Below are 16,046 nucleotides of genomic sequence, written 5' to 3'. Positions count from 1 at the left end.
GCTGCAAATGCTGCAAATGTGGACACACTGCAGCGCTGGTCGCTGTCAGTGTGGACACACTGCAGCGCTGGCCCTACACAGCTGTATGACCACAGCTGTAACTACCAGCGCTGCAAAAATGTAAGTGTAGCCATACCCTGAGGCTTGCAGTTCATAACAGTATAAAGCAAACAGCATGTGGTCTTGAGAAGGAAAATCCTAAATTCTGTGGATTTTTTTATTATTATTCTGGTTGGATTTAGATCAGTAATTACAATGCAGTATTAGCACCATGTCCCATCTATATCCATGGTTTGTATATAAGTCTAACAAAAGTAAATACTGTTGTGAGATCGGTGCCTCTCTACATAACACGTTACCAGAATAATGGTTGCTATAGGAAGAAAATGGGAACAGGCCAACGATGGGGGTTGGGAATGAGACAAAAAAAAAATCATTAGGGTTTGTAGCCATTTAAATTTGGATTTTAAAAAAATCACTTTTCTTCTTCCCTTAAAACATTTTCATTTTTAAGCACTATTTTCTAGTATGCTGAAAGAACTTTTATAAAATAAAAGCCAACAGAGACTGATCTTTTATCCATCCTTTTGGCTGCTCTTCTTAGACTTCCTTCTAAAGCTTGGTCATGCTTCACATGCTGCTCTTATGTTAGCAGAAAGCGCAGCCTGGAACTTCAGAAGAGAAGTACTGTTTCACATTTACCTCTGTTATATCTAAAGTACAAGCAGCCTAGTGTAACTCAATATTGCTGAGAAATTAACAATGTTAAGAAGGTAAAAAGATGAAAGCATGTGTGTTAGTTACAGACTGACTTATTTCATTCAATATTAAAGGGACACTACCAGGTTGAAAATCATACTTTAAAAAAATTCTTGCTCAAATTACAACGGAAATCTATTTTATTTTCCACTGGGTTGTTTTTTTACATTTTACTTGTCTCCCAGTTTGCACAATTAAACTACAGTAACTAGTCCCTCTGGGTCATATTGTCTCACACATAGTTTATCCCTTCCCAGGGAACAGGAAACATCATCAGTTTGCACTTGTGGGGTTCCTTTCATATCTTTCCCACTGGGATGCGGAGTTTTCTCTTCTCACAGAAGCAGCAGGGAAATTGGCTGCTTAGGCAGCAGATCTGCTGAGGTCCAGCTTTTCCATGGCTCTGCACTGCCTCCAGCCCCTCTTTTAGCCTCCATGACAGTGTGGCTCTGACAAAAATATACGTCCCATGGGTTCCCCCAGGTGTTGTTGCCAAATTGCTTACAGTATAACAGATGGATCCATGTAAATGAATACTGATAGGGTCAGCATTAACTTCTCAAATTCCCAGGAGGCTGGGTGGATGGAGGATCTCACAGTGGGTTCCCTTCCCTGCAACATCTGGAGCGCCAGCTGAGCCACTGTGGGTGGGGGAATGAGGGAACAATATCATATAGCCATAATTCCTTCTTCCCCTGCTCCTAACCCCAAATGATCTGGGTTTCCCTTCCCTCCACTTGTAACCCATCAGGGCTATTTAGTCCCATCACATCTGTTTCTATTTGGTTTCTATTTATTTTCACGTCTGTATTTCCCTGCACTAGCACAATGCTGTAATGTTTAGTTTCCTGACGCATCAAGGAAATATGTTAGTTTGTTAAAGTACACAATGCCATTGGAATGAAAAAATGATGATGATGATCATGGACACTTTTCTGTTAGTCCTAGGTTTTGTAAAAGTGTATTTTTATAAGATCCAGTGTTTGGAACTCATTTGAAACTGGCAGTGTCCTTTTAATAGCCATGCTTTTTAGTGGTTTTGTAAGATTGTTTCATGAAGGTTTTCATGGTATCTTATCCCTCAGGTAATATTTTTGTTTTTGAAATTCTGTTTGTTGTTAGAAGTAAAGCAATTAGATTGGCTTTACCATGCTAAGGGCATGATCCTGTCATCCTTGATGGATCGGGCCCTACGAGTGCAAGCTGATCCTTCTACAGTTTGCTTAGACCAGAAGTAAGTGTCAGGGAGAAAGTAATTATGTAAAGAACTTGTATTCATATTCCATTACCTGCTTGGGGCCTGAATTATCGGTGCATTATGTTCAAAGTATGCCGTGAAACTTCCCAATCTGAACATAAACCTGGAGCAGTTCTCCTCAGGCGGTTGTAATTTCTGTCCGTGATTCATCAGATGTGAAAAGTGAACTTCAGGGCACTCCTGTCATCTGATAGTCTCCTTTCTGGCATAGGGGACATAGCAAAGCCAAACATAACTTGCTGGTATTTTCCCCAGAGTCTGGAGCTTCCCTTTAGCTGGTGTAGCTCAGATCAGAGCTCTGCACAATATCAGGATGCTATCCTGAGGAAAATAATGCCATTGTTAACATAGGCATGTGTTTGATTCTCACTGTCCTAGCACTGAATATGCCCCACTCCTTTCAAATAGTAACATTCAAATCTAGAAATATCTGTGCACTTCCACAGATCTGAATCCCTCCCAAGCTATCAGATGCTGCTTAGGGCATGAGCAAGACTCTGCCATCCCTGTCTGTCATGCTGTTTGCCAGACCGGCTGCTATGTTGTGTTTGTATAATTCATCTGTTTGACAAGGATAGGTTGTTGGGTGCTATTGGTCAGCCCCTGCCTGGATGATCATGGACTGCTCTTCCACTGGTCCCTACCCTTTGACCTGTCCGTCTTGGGTGATCCTGCGAGGAATTAAAACTTCCACTGGCATAGTTCTCAGGGTCACTGAAACACACAAGCCTTCCCCCTGCGCCAAGGTGCAGACCCCAAGGAAGGAGATTAATAGATACTGAGGTAATAAATAACTGCCTGCTAGCATGTACTTTGATAAAGGCAGGTGCCTTTTTATTGGGCCCTGCATTCACTGGAGACAGAATGAAGTGGGCATATGTTCAGGTTTAGCAGTTAAATAATATTCCTTCAAAGTCATTTTCATTTTTTTTTTTTTTTTGCAAATTTATTTCCAGAACATGAATTGTGGATTGGACCTCAGTGGACTTGATTCTCCAAGGTTGGGGGTGAATATGTGACCCATGCAGATGGAAGCCAATTGACTAGGCAGTCTTTGGTTTGATTATGGTTAGCATAGTTAGTCACTGCCCACAGTCACTAATCCACATTATGAGCTAATTGTGGTTGTAACAGAGCAACGATTGCTTTGTTACTGGTAGCGATGCAGGAAATGAATAGTACACATTTGTGTGTGTGGAGGTATCAGGCAATTATAATGGAAGATTGAATGGAGTATTACCCAATCCCTTCATTCTCCGCTTAAGTTGTTTGAAAAGACAGGGTTTGGAACCTCTGGACTTTGGTGAGAGAAATTTAAGCCAGGAACCAATTATTCATGGAGATGTTCCCTGGACAAGATGCAGATGGTTTGCTCCTTCCACTTCCTGGTCTACCTTGATCTTATGCCAGTACAAACTGAGCACAAATGTTGTGATGGATCAGATAGTATTAAGGCCTTGCCTACACGCAAAAGCTGATTCGCTTTAACTTACAGTTGTTGTTAAATGAGAGAGAACTGAAGTACATTTCCACCTGTGAAATGATAATGAATAGGGGTTGTATTGAACATGCCATGAATACCTGTGTATTTTACTGGTATGAAATATATAGGTATTAGAAATCCTGTGTCCCTAACTTTTAAAAGCACACACTTCCCTTTATTTATGCACCATTCTCTCACTTTGGAGTGACTGAAAAGTAGGAGCAGTTTGAAAGTTTGTGATCCCCATGATTACATACTGAAACTCAGCTTTTGACACCTTCGTCGTTTTTATGTTTTGATGAAATAAACACATAGCTTAATCTCTGCTTCCTAAAGCTGATTGCTTCAAAAACAGAACTGTTTGTCCTTTTCTTTGCAAAGAGGAGAATTCTCTAGAACTCCATCTTCTTTATCTCCCTCAGTTCAGACAGCCCCTTTGCCTCCACTGCTTGTAACTTTGGCATCATCTTTGACTTTTCTCTTACTCCTGTATCTACTGTCAGCTCCACAGGATTGCCTGCATACTCTGAACACACAGATCTTGTGTTTTGTTTTTTTTAAATACATTGCTCATCTAGCTTGAGCCTTGCCTCTGCTCATTTAACACCAGACATCCTCTCTATCTGTTCTATCCAGAATGGGAATACTGGCAAAGAGATTTCTTTCCAGCAGCTTCTGGAACAGCCTTCTTTATCTCTCTGGCTCATTGAGTCTCCATTGCTTTCTAAACTTTTTCTATAAATAACAGCTTTTCTCCCTCACTTATTCCTCTTAATTTTTTTAGTACAAACAACATTAAAGGGTCCGTAATTACCCGACATTTCCAACACCCCAATCTCTTATAAATATTAAGGAAAAGTTTCAAAAACTTGACAAAACAATTTGTCTGGCATTAGGGTTACCATACATCCAGGTTTTCCTGGACATGGCCTTTTTTTTTTTATTTTATTTTTTATTTTGAGGCTCTGTCCTCTGTCTGGGCAAATTTATCAAATAACAGGAAATGTCCAGGATTTTTGCAGAGCAGACATTGCAACTCAGAAAGAGTCCCAATTGGTCTACTTCCTGATTGGTTCCTCCTCTGCATCTGTAGCTGATTGGTCCACAGCTGCTGGATCCTGCCCTCCCAGGCCCCGCTCCCAGCCCTGGGGAGGAGGTCCCAGAGGGAGGCACTGACTGACTGCTGTTGCTGCGTCCCAGACTTGCACCATCTTGGATTGCATGCTGAATTTTGTTACAGCTCTGGCAACCCTAGAAGGAATCAAGTCCCAGGGGTGTAAGATCTCCAGTGCAGATAGAGAAATTAACCTCGGGAACCAATAGTGAGATCAGCCCAGTGGCTCATAACTGCAAGAGAACATAGAGAAAAAGACTACTTAGGGCTTTGTACTTTATGACTAACCATGTTGAACTGTGCCAAGAAATAAACAGGGTGACAAAGCAGATCATAAAACACTGGTACGATGGGCTCATAGCTAGCTATTTGTCCCACTGAGCAATGAGTGTTGGGCTTTTTCAGTGCTAAGCTCAAATAGAGAACATTGCAGTAATGTAGCCTGGGTGTTACCAAAGCAATGATGCTGTGATGAGGTCTGCATTTCAGAGAGAAATGGTCACAAATAGGACTTCAGTGAAAAGGTACTACCTGCCACCAAGATTGGAACAATAGCATCAGTGGATGGAATATGATCACGAAATTGCGACTAGATTGCCGACGGTCTGGCACATTGAACTAACATGGGCTCACTATCCAGTTAATTTCTTCCTAACTATCAACATAATTTCCCCATTTTATCTGGATTCATCTTAACATAGTTTATTCAAAGGCATTTGTCACAGTCGCTGAAAGAGCAAAAAAATAGCAGCTTCCAGTTGTGATGACAATCAAATAGATATTGACTCTTGGTATGTACAAAATAAGCCACCTTTCTTAACTTTCTGTGGATCTGAGAATTTGTGTCAACATTTCTGCCATTTTACCATTTACAATAAAAACAAGCTAGTGTGATTTGTCTTTTGTGTGTGTGTGTGTGTATGTACATATATGGCTGTGCTGCACTGCACTATATATCTATAAAAAACCTGCAAATGTAGAGTTTGTATTCATTCATTAGCTGAAGTTTTTTGCAGCTTCTTGTACTGTGAAAACTAGCAAGATGGAATGCTGAGACTTCACTCAACATTGTGAAATAGACTAAAATTATAATATTTTGAAACAAATAGTAGATTAAAACAATTTTTCTTGGCACAGGTAAGGATACATAAAGTACAAAAACCAGCATTTAAAAGTTGGCTAATATAAACCGGATTGAGTTTCTTGAAAAGGACTCAGTACACTGTACTATCTGCAACAACAACAAAAATTCTTGTGTGAACTGTTCAAAAACCAATTATCTTGACAACTTAGTTTGTAGATCAGAGTTGTTTTGTTTGGTGCTTCTCTTTCATATTGTGCTGATAGCATTCTTCGCAGCTTATGCACAGTGTGCCTTGGTGGCATGTGACCAGGTTTCATTACTGAATTTTGTCCACTGGTAGGATCATTAGCTTCCCTGGGCCAGCCTAGGTACTGACAGAGAGTGCGTGAAATACCATGTTTGTAGGCTGTGACAAGATTATCTGCGGTGATCCCTGATGAGGCTAGTAGTCTCTGGCTCAGAAAGGCAATAGGACGATAGATGGGGCAAAAACTCCCACAAACCCACAGATCTCTAGTTGAATTAGAGGAAAACTGCAATGTTAACTTTTTTGATACTATAATGTTGCTAAGGTGCATGAGTACATCTACAATAATTGTGATACAGACTATAAGATACAATTCCTCCTGTCATTGAACAAATAGAGGGTGGATATTATTAGTTTTTAAAGCTTACTATTATTGCATTTTATAGGCTTTCTTTTGAACCCATAGAATTTAATAAATTTTAATCTTTAATTTGTATGTATTCTATATAATTTGTTGTATTTAAAATATTGTAGGTACTTGTTAGCTAGTTTTATGATTTCCCAGTGTTATTACTCTTTTGTTGTTGGAGACATCAAATATTCTGATGATCTACTGTGGTTTTCTTTCATTCACTTTGGTAATATTTGCAAATGCAGTCACAAAGCATTCTTTTCTAAGTTTTACTTTTTATTGCACAGCAGGGAAATATAACAGTACAAAAAATCCCCCAAAATATACCCTCTACAAGGAAGTATTTCAATGCATATAATCTTCTCCAAGGAATCAAATGGTCAAATTAAATAAACACATCAACTGTAATGATATCACCAGTACTACATAGTGAAAGATAGAAGGATCCTGCATTGAATCAAGAGAAAAATCTATCTCAAGTTTTGATTCTGTTGTATTGAAGTAGTTGTTGCTTCTCATTCTTGTTTCTATCTGTCCCGTTTTCTGCTAGATCTCTAGCCCCACTGAAGTCAGTAGAAGTTTTGCATTTAACTTCAAAGGAGCCAGGTTTTCAGCACTAGTCTGGTTGTCTGCTGGGGCAGCTCCAGGCACCAGTGCACCAAGCGCGTGCCTGGGACGGCCTGCCGGTCCCTGTGGGGGCAACAGTCAGGGAGCCTTTGGCGGCATGTCTGTGGGAGGTCTGCTGGTCCCACAGATTCGGCGGCAATTTGGTGGCGGGTACGCCGAAGCCTCGGGACTGGCGGACCTCCTGCAGGCATGCCGCCGACTCCACATTACCAATGGACCTCCTGCAGACGCGCCGCCAAAAGCCGCCTGACTGCTGTGCTTAGGGCTGCAAAATACATAAAGCCGCCCCTGGTTGTCTGTGACTTTTTTTCGTTTAGATTATTGATTAAGTTGCTGTCTCCGTTCCTATGGATAGCTAAATCAGGAGCAAATGTGGAAGGTATTTTGGGTTTCCTGCATTTGAGAGTGGGAGTCAGTAGTTTAGAGGATTAATATCTTCCATCATTAGTATTTTCCAGGAAACCCTAGAACTGTTGAAATTTTTTCCAACAGAACAAGTTTTTTTTAGTTGGAAAATGCTAGTTTGACAGAATCAAAATGTTCCATGGGAACATCTGGTTGGGATGAAACTTTTGAAAGAAACTTGTTAGGCAGACAGGTTTCCCTGGGCGGTTGTCTTCTTGGGCAACTAGATTGGTGGTGGGCCAGCTATCTGCCTGGAATATTTAAAAAAAAATTCAAAAATTTCTATTCCATTGAAAAATGTACATTTTCAAAAAAAATTGCTTTTTATTCTGATGCAGAAGTTTTTTAATGCAAAGTTTTCCACAGAACAGAAATTTCAGTTTCTGCACAGCTCTCCCATGTAATAAAGCCCATGGAAATGTGAAGCTTTCCAATGTGGTCCTATTGTAATTGTTGCAGACAGCAAGTGGATACTGAGCAGTTGAAATGTTGGGATTCAGATTTTTTCCATTATAGCCAAGAAGTGGCATAGTCTTGGCTAATTCATAGTCTATATTCAGGTTATTATTGATGCAAATCCTTTTCTAGTACAAATCCCCTAGATGTGTCTGAAGATACTAAGTATTCTGCATCTTCTCTAGCAAACATCTGAGTGTCTTTTGAGTATTCCTTTGGCCATCTGATGAGAGAGAAATTTTTTATTCTGTGCAGCTCTATATTTTGACTAATCATTTGATATAGTTGCTGTTTTATTTGCAATTCAATCCCTGCCAGTTCATCATATTTAGTATGTTCTTTGAATACAGTCTCAAAACAGTCTGGGGATTAAAGATCAGCGTGACATCCACATACATGTAGTCTAATAGTTTACAAACCCAAGATGATATTGAGCTTTACTAGAACTGTAATTGCTTGTAATCCATTGGAGTTGCAAGGAGCATGGAGGAATAAGGTCAGCATATGTCTAATGACTCTTCTTGTTGCTCTGTTTCTGTGAGGCATCAGTTCTGTTCCCTGGGTGTTTTCAGCAATATGCTAAATGCCCTATTGGCTTTTTCATCCTTCCATAGTGGCTTCAACATGTTTTCTGAATTACCTTTTTGATCAGCATAGTTTTAAGCTTTCCCAGTGTAATAGTTAGCTGTTTTCCTTACTCTGGAGGTCTACTTTGCTCATACTTTTTTCCCAGTTGTTTAGCATCATATTCTAATTGTGTTCTAGTATGGACTGCCAGTTCTGAGGAAGGCTGAAAAGAACATGGAGAGAGAGCCCTTACATGCAGAAGAACCAATAGCCAGTAGAATGGACCCATTTACTCCCACAAATCCTTGGGCTTTTTGTATTTGGCAGGTCACACTCCTTGTCCCTTCTGTATTGCCATTAGTCCTGCACACCAAAAGGAAGAAGGTGGATCATTTTCCATGAAGTGTTTGTCATGTAGTTTTCCTTCTTCCAGGATTTTTCTGTAAAAAAAATCCTGTGGACCATGCCTAGTGTGGGTCACAGCTGAGAATGCCACATTCAGGACAAACTGTTCAAAAATAGGGGAGACATACCTCAAAACTGGTGGTTATTCTAACATTAGAGTTCACCATATCAGCAACAAAAGTGAGCTCCTGTATCACCACACTGGGTAACAAGAAGCCAAAATACAGTCCCCTTATGCAGTCCAGTCCCTATCACCACCCAGACATCTGATCTTTATGATGAGAGTTTACAGAAAAACAGATTCATCATATGTAAGGTTCTTCTAAACCCAAGGATCAGCTACTCCCCCAAGTCAATGTATATTCTTACATCTTTACAAATACCACGTGTAGCCAATCTTTTAGTAACTAAAAACTAAAGGTTTATTTATACAAAAAGAAAATAAGAGTTATTGATTGATTAAAGGAAATGTGTGCATTACAGTTGTTTCAGAGTTTGCTGGTCAGGATAGTAGCAGTGATGTTAAATCTGCTATTTTATAGTAATTCTCTCTGGTTCACCCAAATAGATTGGGTGTCATCAGTCCATTGTCCAAAGCTTCCTTTTGTTAGAAATCATGTCCAAAGATATGGGGCAGGACTGAAGACAAAGCAGGGATGTCACAGTCTCCTTTTATACTTTTAGCTCAAATGTATGGAAGGTTACTGGCAAAAGATAGAGTCATATCAGATGTCCTTATGTGCCTTGCTGAACCACGGGGTGGCCAGTGCCTCAATGCTTTCTAAAACGGCTTCAGGAGGGGCTCACTGTGTGATCTGATTGTCTTTAATGGGCCATCAAGCAGGTTGCCTAGTCTAGATGCAAATCTGTCTTGGGGTGTCACCTAAGAAAACAACATGTTTGAGATACAAACTCTTAGCCAATATTCATAACTGCATATACAAAGATGATACATGAATTTAAACAGGATAATAATACTTAGCAGTCTATAACTTTTCCATTGATATCTTACATGACATGCTTTGTACAAGATTTATTGCAACTTTGTAACAGTGGTGACTGTATTAGTGTAATTAGTTATCTTCCTTTTTATGCAGCATCGCGGATGTGTCTTGGACTATTTCTTAGTCACTTTGAAATCTGAATGAGTTTTTCTATTAACTCTGCTGAGATCAGGATTTCATAGCAGATAGAGACAACGTTCTTAAAACAAGCTAATATTTTGGGCAAAATGGGGAGTATATCAGGGATTAAAATTGAAACCAGTTTCAGAATACTGTCAAATGTCTTCTTAAATTTGACAATAATATAATATGTGGAGATATACCTATCTCATAGAGCTGGAAGGGACCCTGAAAAGTCATTGAGTCCAGCCCCCTGCCTTCACTAGCAGAACCAAGTACTGATTTTGCCCCAGATCCCTAAGTGGCACCCTCAAGGACTGAGTTTAAACCCTGGGTTTAGCAGGCCAATGCTCAAACCACTGAGCTACCCCTCCCCCCAAGGTGAGTACCTTTTACTTTTGCTATTTAGAAACAAATTGTATTTCTGATGCAAGGAGAAAAATGTGTATACATGACTTTCCCTCACAGAAACACAGACCAGAGAATCTTGCTAATCCTTGTTGCAACTGTGAAAACTCCTGCAGCTGATTTAATTCAGCAGCAAGCATTGAACAGTGGGTTTGAGGATATTAAGAGGATAAACAGAAAAGTAGAATAAACATTAGAACTAACTTCAGCATTTAACAATCACTTCTTTGAGAAAAGTACTGCACAGCCTTGGGTGAATGTACTTTTCTGTGAAGTGATCATAAGTGCAACATTTCTTTGAATTGCAGGAGTCCTTTATGCTTTTTCTTGCCATGCTGAAGCTAACAATTTTTTTGTTTTGTTTTGTTCTCTTTTACAGGTTGCCTTTTTGAAGATGTGAAGAATCCAGACACATTCACTGAAAATTATTCTGAAGTTAACCTTCAAATAAAATACAGAAATATAAGGATAATTTCCATTGGGATGACTTTCCAGCAAGAGTCAGTGAGAGTGCAAAACCTCAACATAATATTATTTTATTATTTATGATATTTGTTGTATTTTTGGTTTTGAAAGAGCAAAGCCAATGACTGAGAAAGTTGGTTTAGACAGGCATACATTACAAGACTGGAGTTCTGAGAGTGACTTATGTCTGAAAGCTGGGGTGACTATAATGATGACCTCTTAATCACCAAGGGAAAAGAAGTCAATTATCTTGATGGATAGTAACTTATGTATTTTATGTGGAAAATGAAGAACTGACAGCCAGTAGAGGGTATAAAATATTTAATATCGTGAATTCTAACTCCGAAATATATATGCAAATTTTACCGCTTTTCTCACCTTTTTGAGTTGGCAGAGGTAATCAGACAACTAGAACTGTAAAATGTAAACTTGTTTTCCAGCAAACTTATGTATGTAGCATATACATTATTTCCATATGAAATCCTACTCCCTAATCAAGAGAGAAGGTAGTATTTACACGGCTGCACTCTATGTAAAACTGAATGAAATTGATAATTTATTAGTTAAAGTTCACAGACAAAATGTTTTTGTGATTACTTAAGAGAGTATCTTGCAACTACAAAAAGAAGGGTGTCTGTGAATATAGGGTTCATAGAAGTTGCTGAACTGACAGTCCTCTGTTTGCGAAGCACGTGCATCTCAGTTTGTGACAACATAAACTTCCCCACATAGCCCTTCCTAGACGTTCCTAGGTGCCTCAATCCTGGCTTGGCGGGACCATATCGATGGAGTAGTTCAGTCCTTATTGCCCATTCAGTACTTTCTCCTCTTATCAGACTGTCAAGAGAAGTTGACAAGTGAGTTAGTGCTGACTGGAGTTGGTAGCAGTTTCTGTGTTGTAGACACTTATCTACTTGTAATTGGACTGATACCACCAAATGCATTCCATGTGGAACAAATAACCTTGCACTGTTTCCAATTTTGGAGTGGACCTCTCATTCTTTAGTTGTCAGTAATCAATTTGGTCTCCACTGTGCAGAGAGAGTGCCAGAGAGGATATGTATATATGTGTGGGCAGTGGAGGGAAAGATGAACTATTCATCTCTGCATAAGCACCACTACTACCATAATTCAGCAGCCACTCTGTACTCTGCCTAAGCTAAGGATAGAGCGGAACTTCTGACAAAATTCATATTGTGGATCCCTTTTATACTGTATACCTGAGACCTGTATTAACACATATTTGGAACCCTGCTCATTTTGTAACCTTAATCTATTTTCTTGTGTGTCCTCAAGATTGCCACAGAATACCATTGGGGCCGAAAACTTAGCACGATTCAAAAAGGGTCACACGTTTATACAGATAACTAGATGATCCAGAGTTATACTAGTTTACGCTACCATACATTTTGGTTAGAGTTATTAAACACCATGATTCAGGTTGTAAATTAATCTAAGTATAGGGGTTACGAGGAGACCGAATACAGTATGCAGCATAGCCCACGTTAGTCTGTTCTGTTTTGTGCCTTCCCTTGAAGCATTTAGTGCAGTCCGCTTTTAGAGACAGAATACTGGATTCGCTGAACCATAGGTCTGATCCAGTCTCACAGTTCTTATGTCCTGAAGATGCTTGGGAGAAGCATTTCTACTGAAAATAGTGGAAGAAATCCTGTTTGTACAGACTGGCTTTTTTGCAGTACTCATCTTTAAACAATTAAGAAATAAGAGAGACAAGGTGGGTGAGGTAATATCTTTTACTGGACCAACTTTTGTTAGTGAAAGAAACAGCTTTTGAGCTTACCTCACCCACCTTCTCTCTCTTTAATATCCTGGGATCAACACAGCAGCTACACTGCAAACAATTAAGAAATAAGAAAGCTGTAAGCTTGTCAAAGGACAATTCTTTAAGAGGAACAGGTTTAGAGGGAGAGATTCTTGTTGTTGTAAGAGGGGAATGGTCCCGCTATTGTGGGGAACTTTCCTGGCTTCTGCACTACCCTGGTGAAGTGGGCTAGCGAAAGGATCTGAGTCCTCGCTTCCACTTCCTTTACCCAGGGGCCTCCCTGCCCTTGAGGACTCCCCTTCCACTCTCCTGTCTGGCAGAGTCCTCGTAACCCCAACAAGGCTGGGCCCAGGATTCCTAGGGGGCTCAACCCCCAACCCTGCTGTGGCCATCCAGGACAGGGGCTAGAGTGTCCCCACTCCGGGGTACTCTCTTTGGATTGCGCACCTCCCTGACCCACTGATCACATCATACAATTTAAAGCAAATACAAGTTATTTAATTAACAATTAATTTTAAAAAAGAATAAGGAAAAATGGGAAAGGTTAAAGGAAAACACATCACCCCGCTCTGTGGCAGGGACCATCACAAACAGTGTCTCTAGACATCAGGGCACTTCATAGTCTGTTCCTTGTAGGTCCCAGGCCTCCTTCTCAGGCCCTGGCTGTGCTGCAGGGATGCTGCGGGTTGGACACTTGCTCTGGCGATGGCCACACACTCTCAGGCTCTAGGTAGCAGGATCCTTCTCCCCAGTGTCACCTCCACTCTGTCAGGGTTATGATCCCCCTCCAAGTCTGGCCTGCAGAGCCTCTTGGCTGAGGCGTCTCCCTGTGCTGGGCTCACTGCCCATGGTCCCCTTTGCTCTCCCCAGCTGCTCACCGCACCCAGCTCCGGACTGCTCCAGCCCCAGCTCCACACTGCCTCAGCGTGGCTGCTGCTGCTGCTCTGCCTTCAGCTCCCTGGGCTGCTTCTCTGGCCTCTCTGGCTCCAGTTGCTACGGATCTGCTCCCAGGGCAGGTCTGCTCTGCAGGCTGCTTCTGTGACTCTCTCTCAGCTCTTATCTGCTTCCTGGGCTGCTTATCTGGCCCCTCTGGCTCTGGTTGCTGCAGCTCTGCTCTCAGGGCAGGTCTGCTCTCTCTGGGCTGTGCTCTGGCTTTTTAGGCTGCAGCTCTGCTCCCAGCTGCTTAGCTTGGGCTCCTACTCTCTCCTTAGCTCAGCCTCACTCCATCTGACTCAGACAATTCCAGCTCACACAGAGCATGGGAACCCCCTGGCCTCCTGACTCCCTGATTAGCCTGCCCGCCCTGTCAATCAGGCTGATCTGGAGCATTGGCCTCTCCGCATTGTTCCTGGAGACTGTCAGTCTCAGGCTCCTGATTTCCCATCGACCCCTCCCTTTTTAGTGCTGGGAGCTAGCAACCAAACACCCCCACTGAATGTTAGTAAGGGGGCAACAGTCCTCTTACATTATGAAGAGCTTCTTTAAAAACCCTGGGATTCCAGGAGAAGTCAGCACTTTCTTTACATGTTTGCCAATAATATTGTTCTAACACACACTGCAAGATGCTGAGCTTCTCCTGTGAGATATGGGGTATTAGTGGAGGTTAAGACCACTCAGCAACTAGTTTAGATCCCATCCTACTTTTTACTCATTATTTTAGATTTGAGTATTCAAATAAAAGCAGAAGTGTGGCATTTTTCACATATATATTCTGGGGCTATATTGTGTACTTCCACGATAATTTGTCTATATAACAATGGTGAGTCATTTTAATTTTTCTCTTATGAATACAATTAATTTTTCACTAATTTTTTCCCCATTTTTGTTTTGCTCTGTTGTATGCTGGTCTCTGCTTTCCAGAATATGATTAGGCCAATAGAGGAGGGAAAACATTGAAATGACAGATTGCTACACTGTGATTGTAAAGCCACTTTCCTCCTATTTAAATGCCTCCTGTTGTGATTTTGCATCAATAGAGCAATCTGCTCCAATGCTTTGTATGTTTAAAATCTGTCATTGTGTCAATTTCTCCTACATAATATGATATTAGGGACATAAATAGTTAATATACTTCTAATGGCAAATGAGGTTCTGAGATGGCAGGTGCAGGCAAATCATTAACTTGATTCATCAGCAATACAGAAGTAAAAATCTGCATGAAGTGGGACACTATAAATAAATATAAATCAAACCCCTCCTGGCCAATTTATCACTCTCAGAAAACCATGTAGAATGTCACAGTGAAATGTCATGCTTCTAGTGTGTTCAGTTCGAAAGGATTCCTGGGGAAATATATGAGAGAGGAGACAGCAGAGGTAGCATTAGGCCAAATGTGCAGCCTCACAAAGCCATGCTCTTCAAGAACCTTGGTGGCTTTTTTTTAAGCCCGGTCTTTGTCCCCGTACCAGGAAGGTGAGCATTTCTGGTTCTGGTTGAGTTGTCTCTCCTGCAATTGTTAAGTTATTTGGACAGGTACCTAGAAAACATCAGCCCACGTACAGTAATGTATAACTGTATCAGAAGTCTGAAAATGGGTTTACTTGCCAGTATACAGAAGAAGGGGAGAAAAGTCAATAATGTCCCCTTAAGAGGATTCATTGTGATGACAGGTGATGCATTATTATAACAGACTGTAACTGTTTTTAGAGATGAGTTGTCTACTTTTTTTTTTTTAAATCTTTCAGCATTTTTCTTTAGTTCTTTTCGTAGGCACCAGTGTACTTGAATCCTGATGAGTTCAGTTGTTGCTTTTTTAAAACTCATTAATTATAATGCTTTATAAAAAAGTGGTAATCTTCATGTGAGCAGGTTATTTTTGCACACTACTTCTTGTCACAACATCCTTGTGATCATTCACAATTAATGGTAAATCTGTCATCTTTTAAATTCCACATTTATATGTGTCCAAAATAGAAATGTTGCTTATTTTTCAAGTTTATAAAGGGTGCACATCAGAAGACCTCATACACATGAACAAAAATTTATTTTTTCCCCACAATCCCCACAAGCCCTTTGTTACAAGATTAAAAAAAAAACAACTTTTCAATTCTGGTTTAAAATAAATAGAGTGATTCTGCGGATAAGCATTTTTGGGTTAAATGCACAGTGTATCTACACTGCAGTAAAAGCTATAAAAGTTCAGTGTAGACATCCAGTCTCAAACCAAAGCCGGGATGTCTACACCAGTTGGATAGCCCTGCAGCTTGAACCTGGCGAGCCTGAGTCGGCTGACATGGGTTAGCAGCAAATGTGTTATTGCAGTGTAGACGTACCTTAACATGCTTTTGTCCGTTCCCTTTTCCATACTGTGCTGTCTTTCAACAGTTAATTGACTGTTAACTTAGAATAAATCTAGATAAAAACAGTGTTTGAAGTGTGAGCATGTATAAATTTGGTTTTAATTTAATTGTAAAATGCCACTTTGTCCTTTTCTTTTACGTTACATCTGA

General features: G+C 40.5%; 1 protein-coding gene across 1 annotated transcript in view; it reads left to right on the top strand.

Annotated features, from left to right (window-relative positions):
* The window catches only part of UBE3D (ubiquitin protein ligase E3D), a 158,313-nt gene extending 146,146 nt beyond the window's left edge, over positions 1-12,167 (top strand). The window contains exon 10 of the mRNA XM_032772349.2: positions 10,729-12,167. Within this exon, the coding sequence (XP_032628240.1) occupies positions 10,729-10,749 (21 nt within the window). The 3' untranslated portion in view covers positions 10,750-12,167. The remainder of the gene's footprint in view (positions 1-10,728) is intronic.
* Positions 12,168-16,046: the final 3,879 nt, after the last annotated feature.

Source organism: Chelonoidis abingdonii, chromosome 3 (assembly GCF_003597395.2).
Source record: "Chelonoidis abingdonii isolate Lonesome George chromosome 3, CheloAbing_2.0, whole genome shotgun sequence".
NCBI classification, from domain to species: domain Eukaryota; kingdom Metazoa; phylum Chordata; order Testudines; family Testudinidae; genus Chelonoidis; species Chelonoidis abingdonii.
This window is presented reverse-complemented; position numbering and strand designations above follow the sequence as displayed.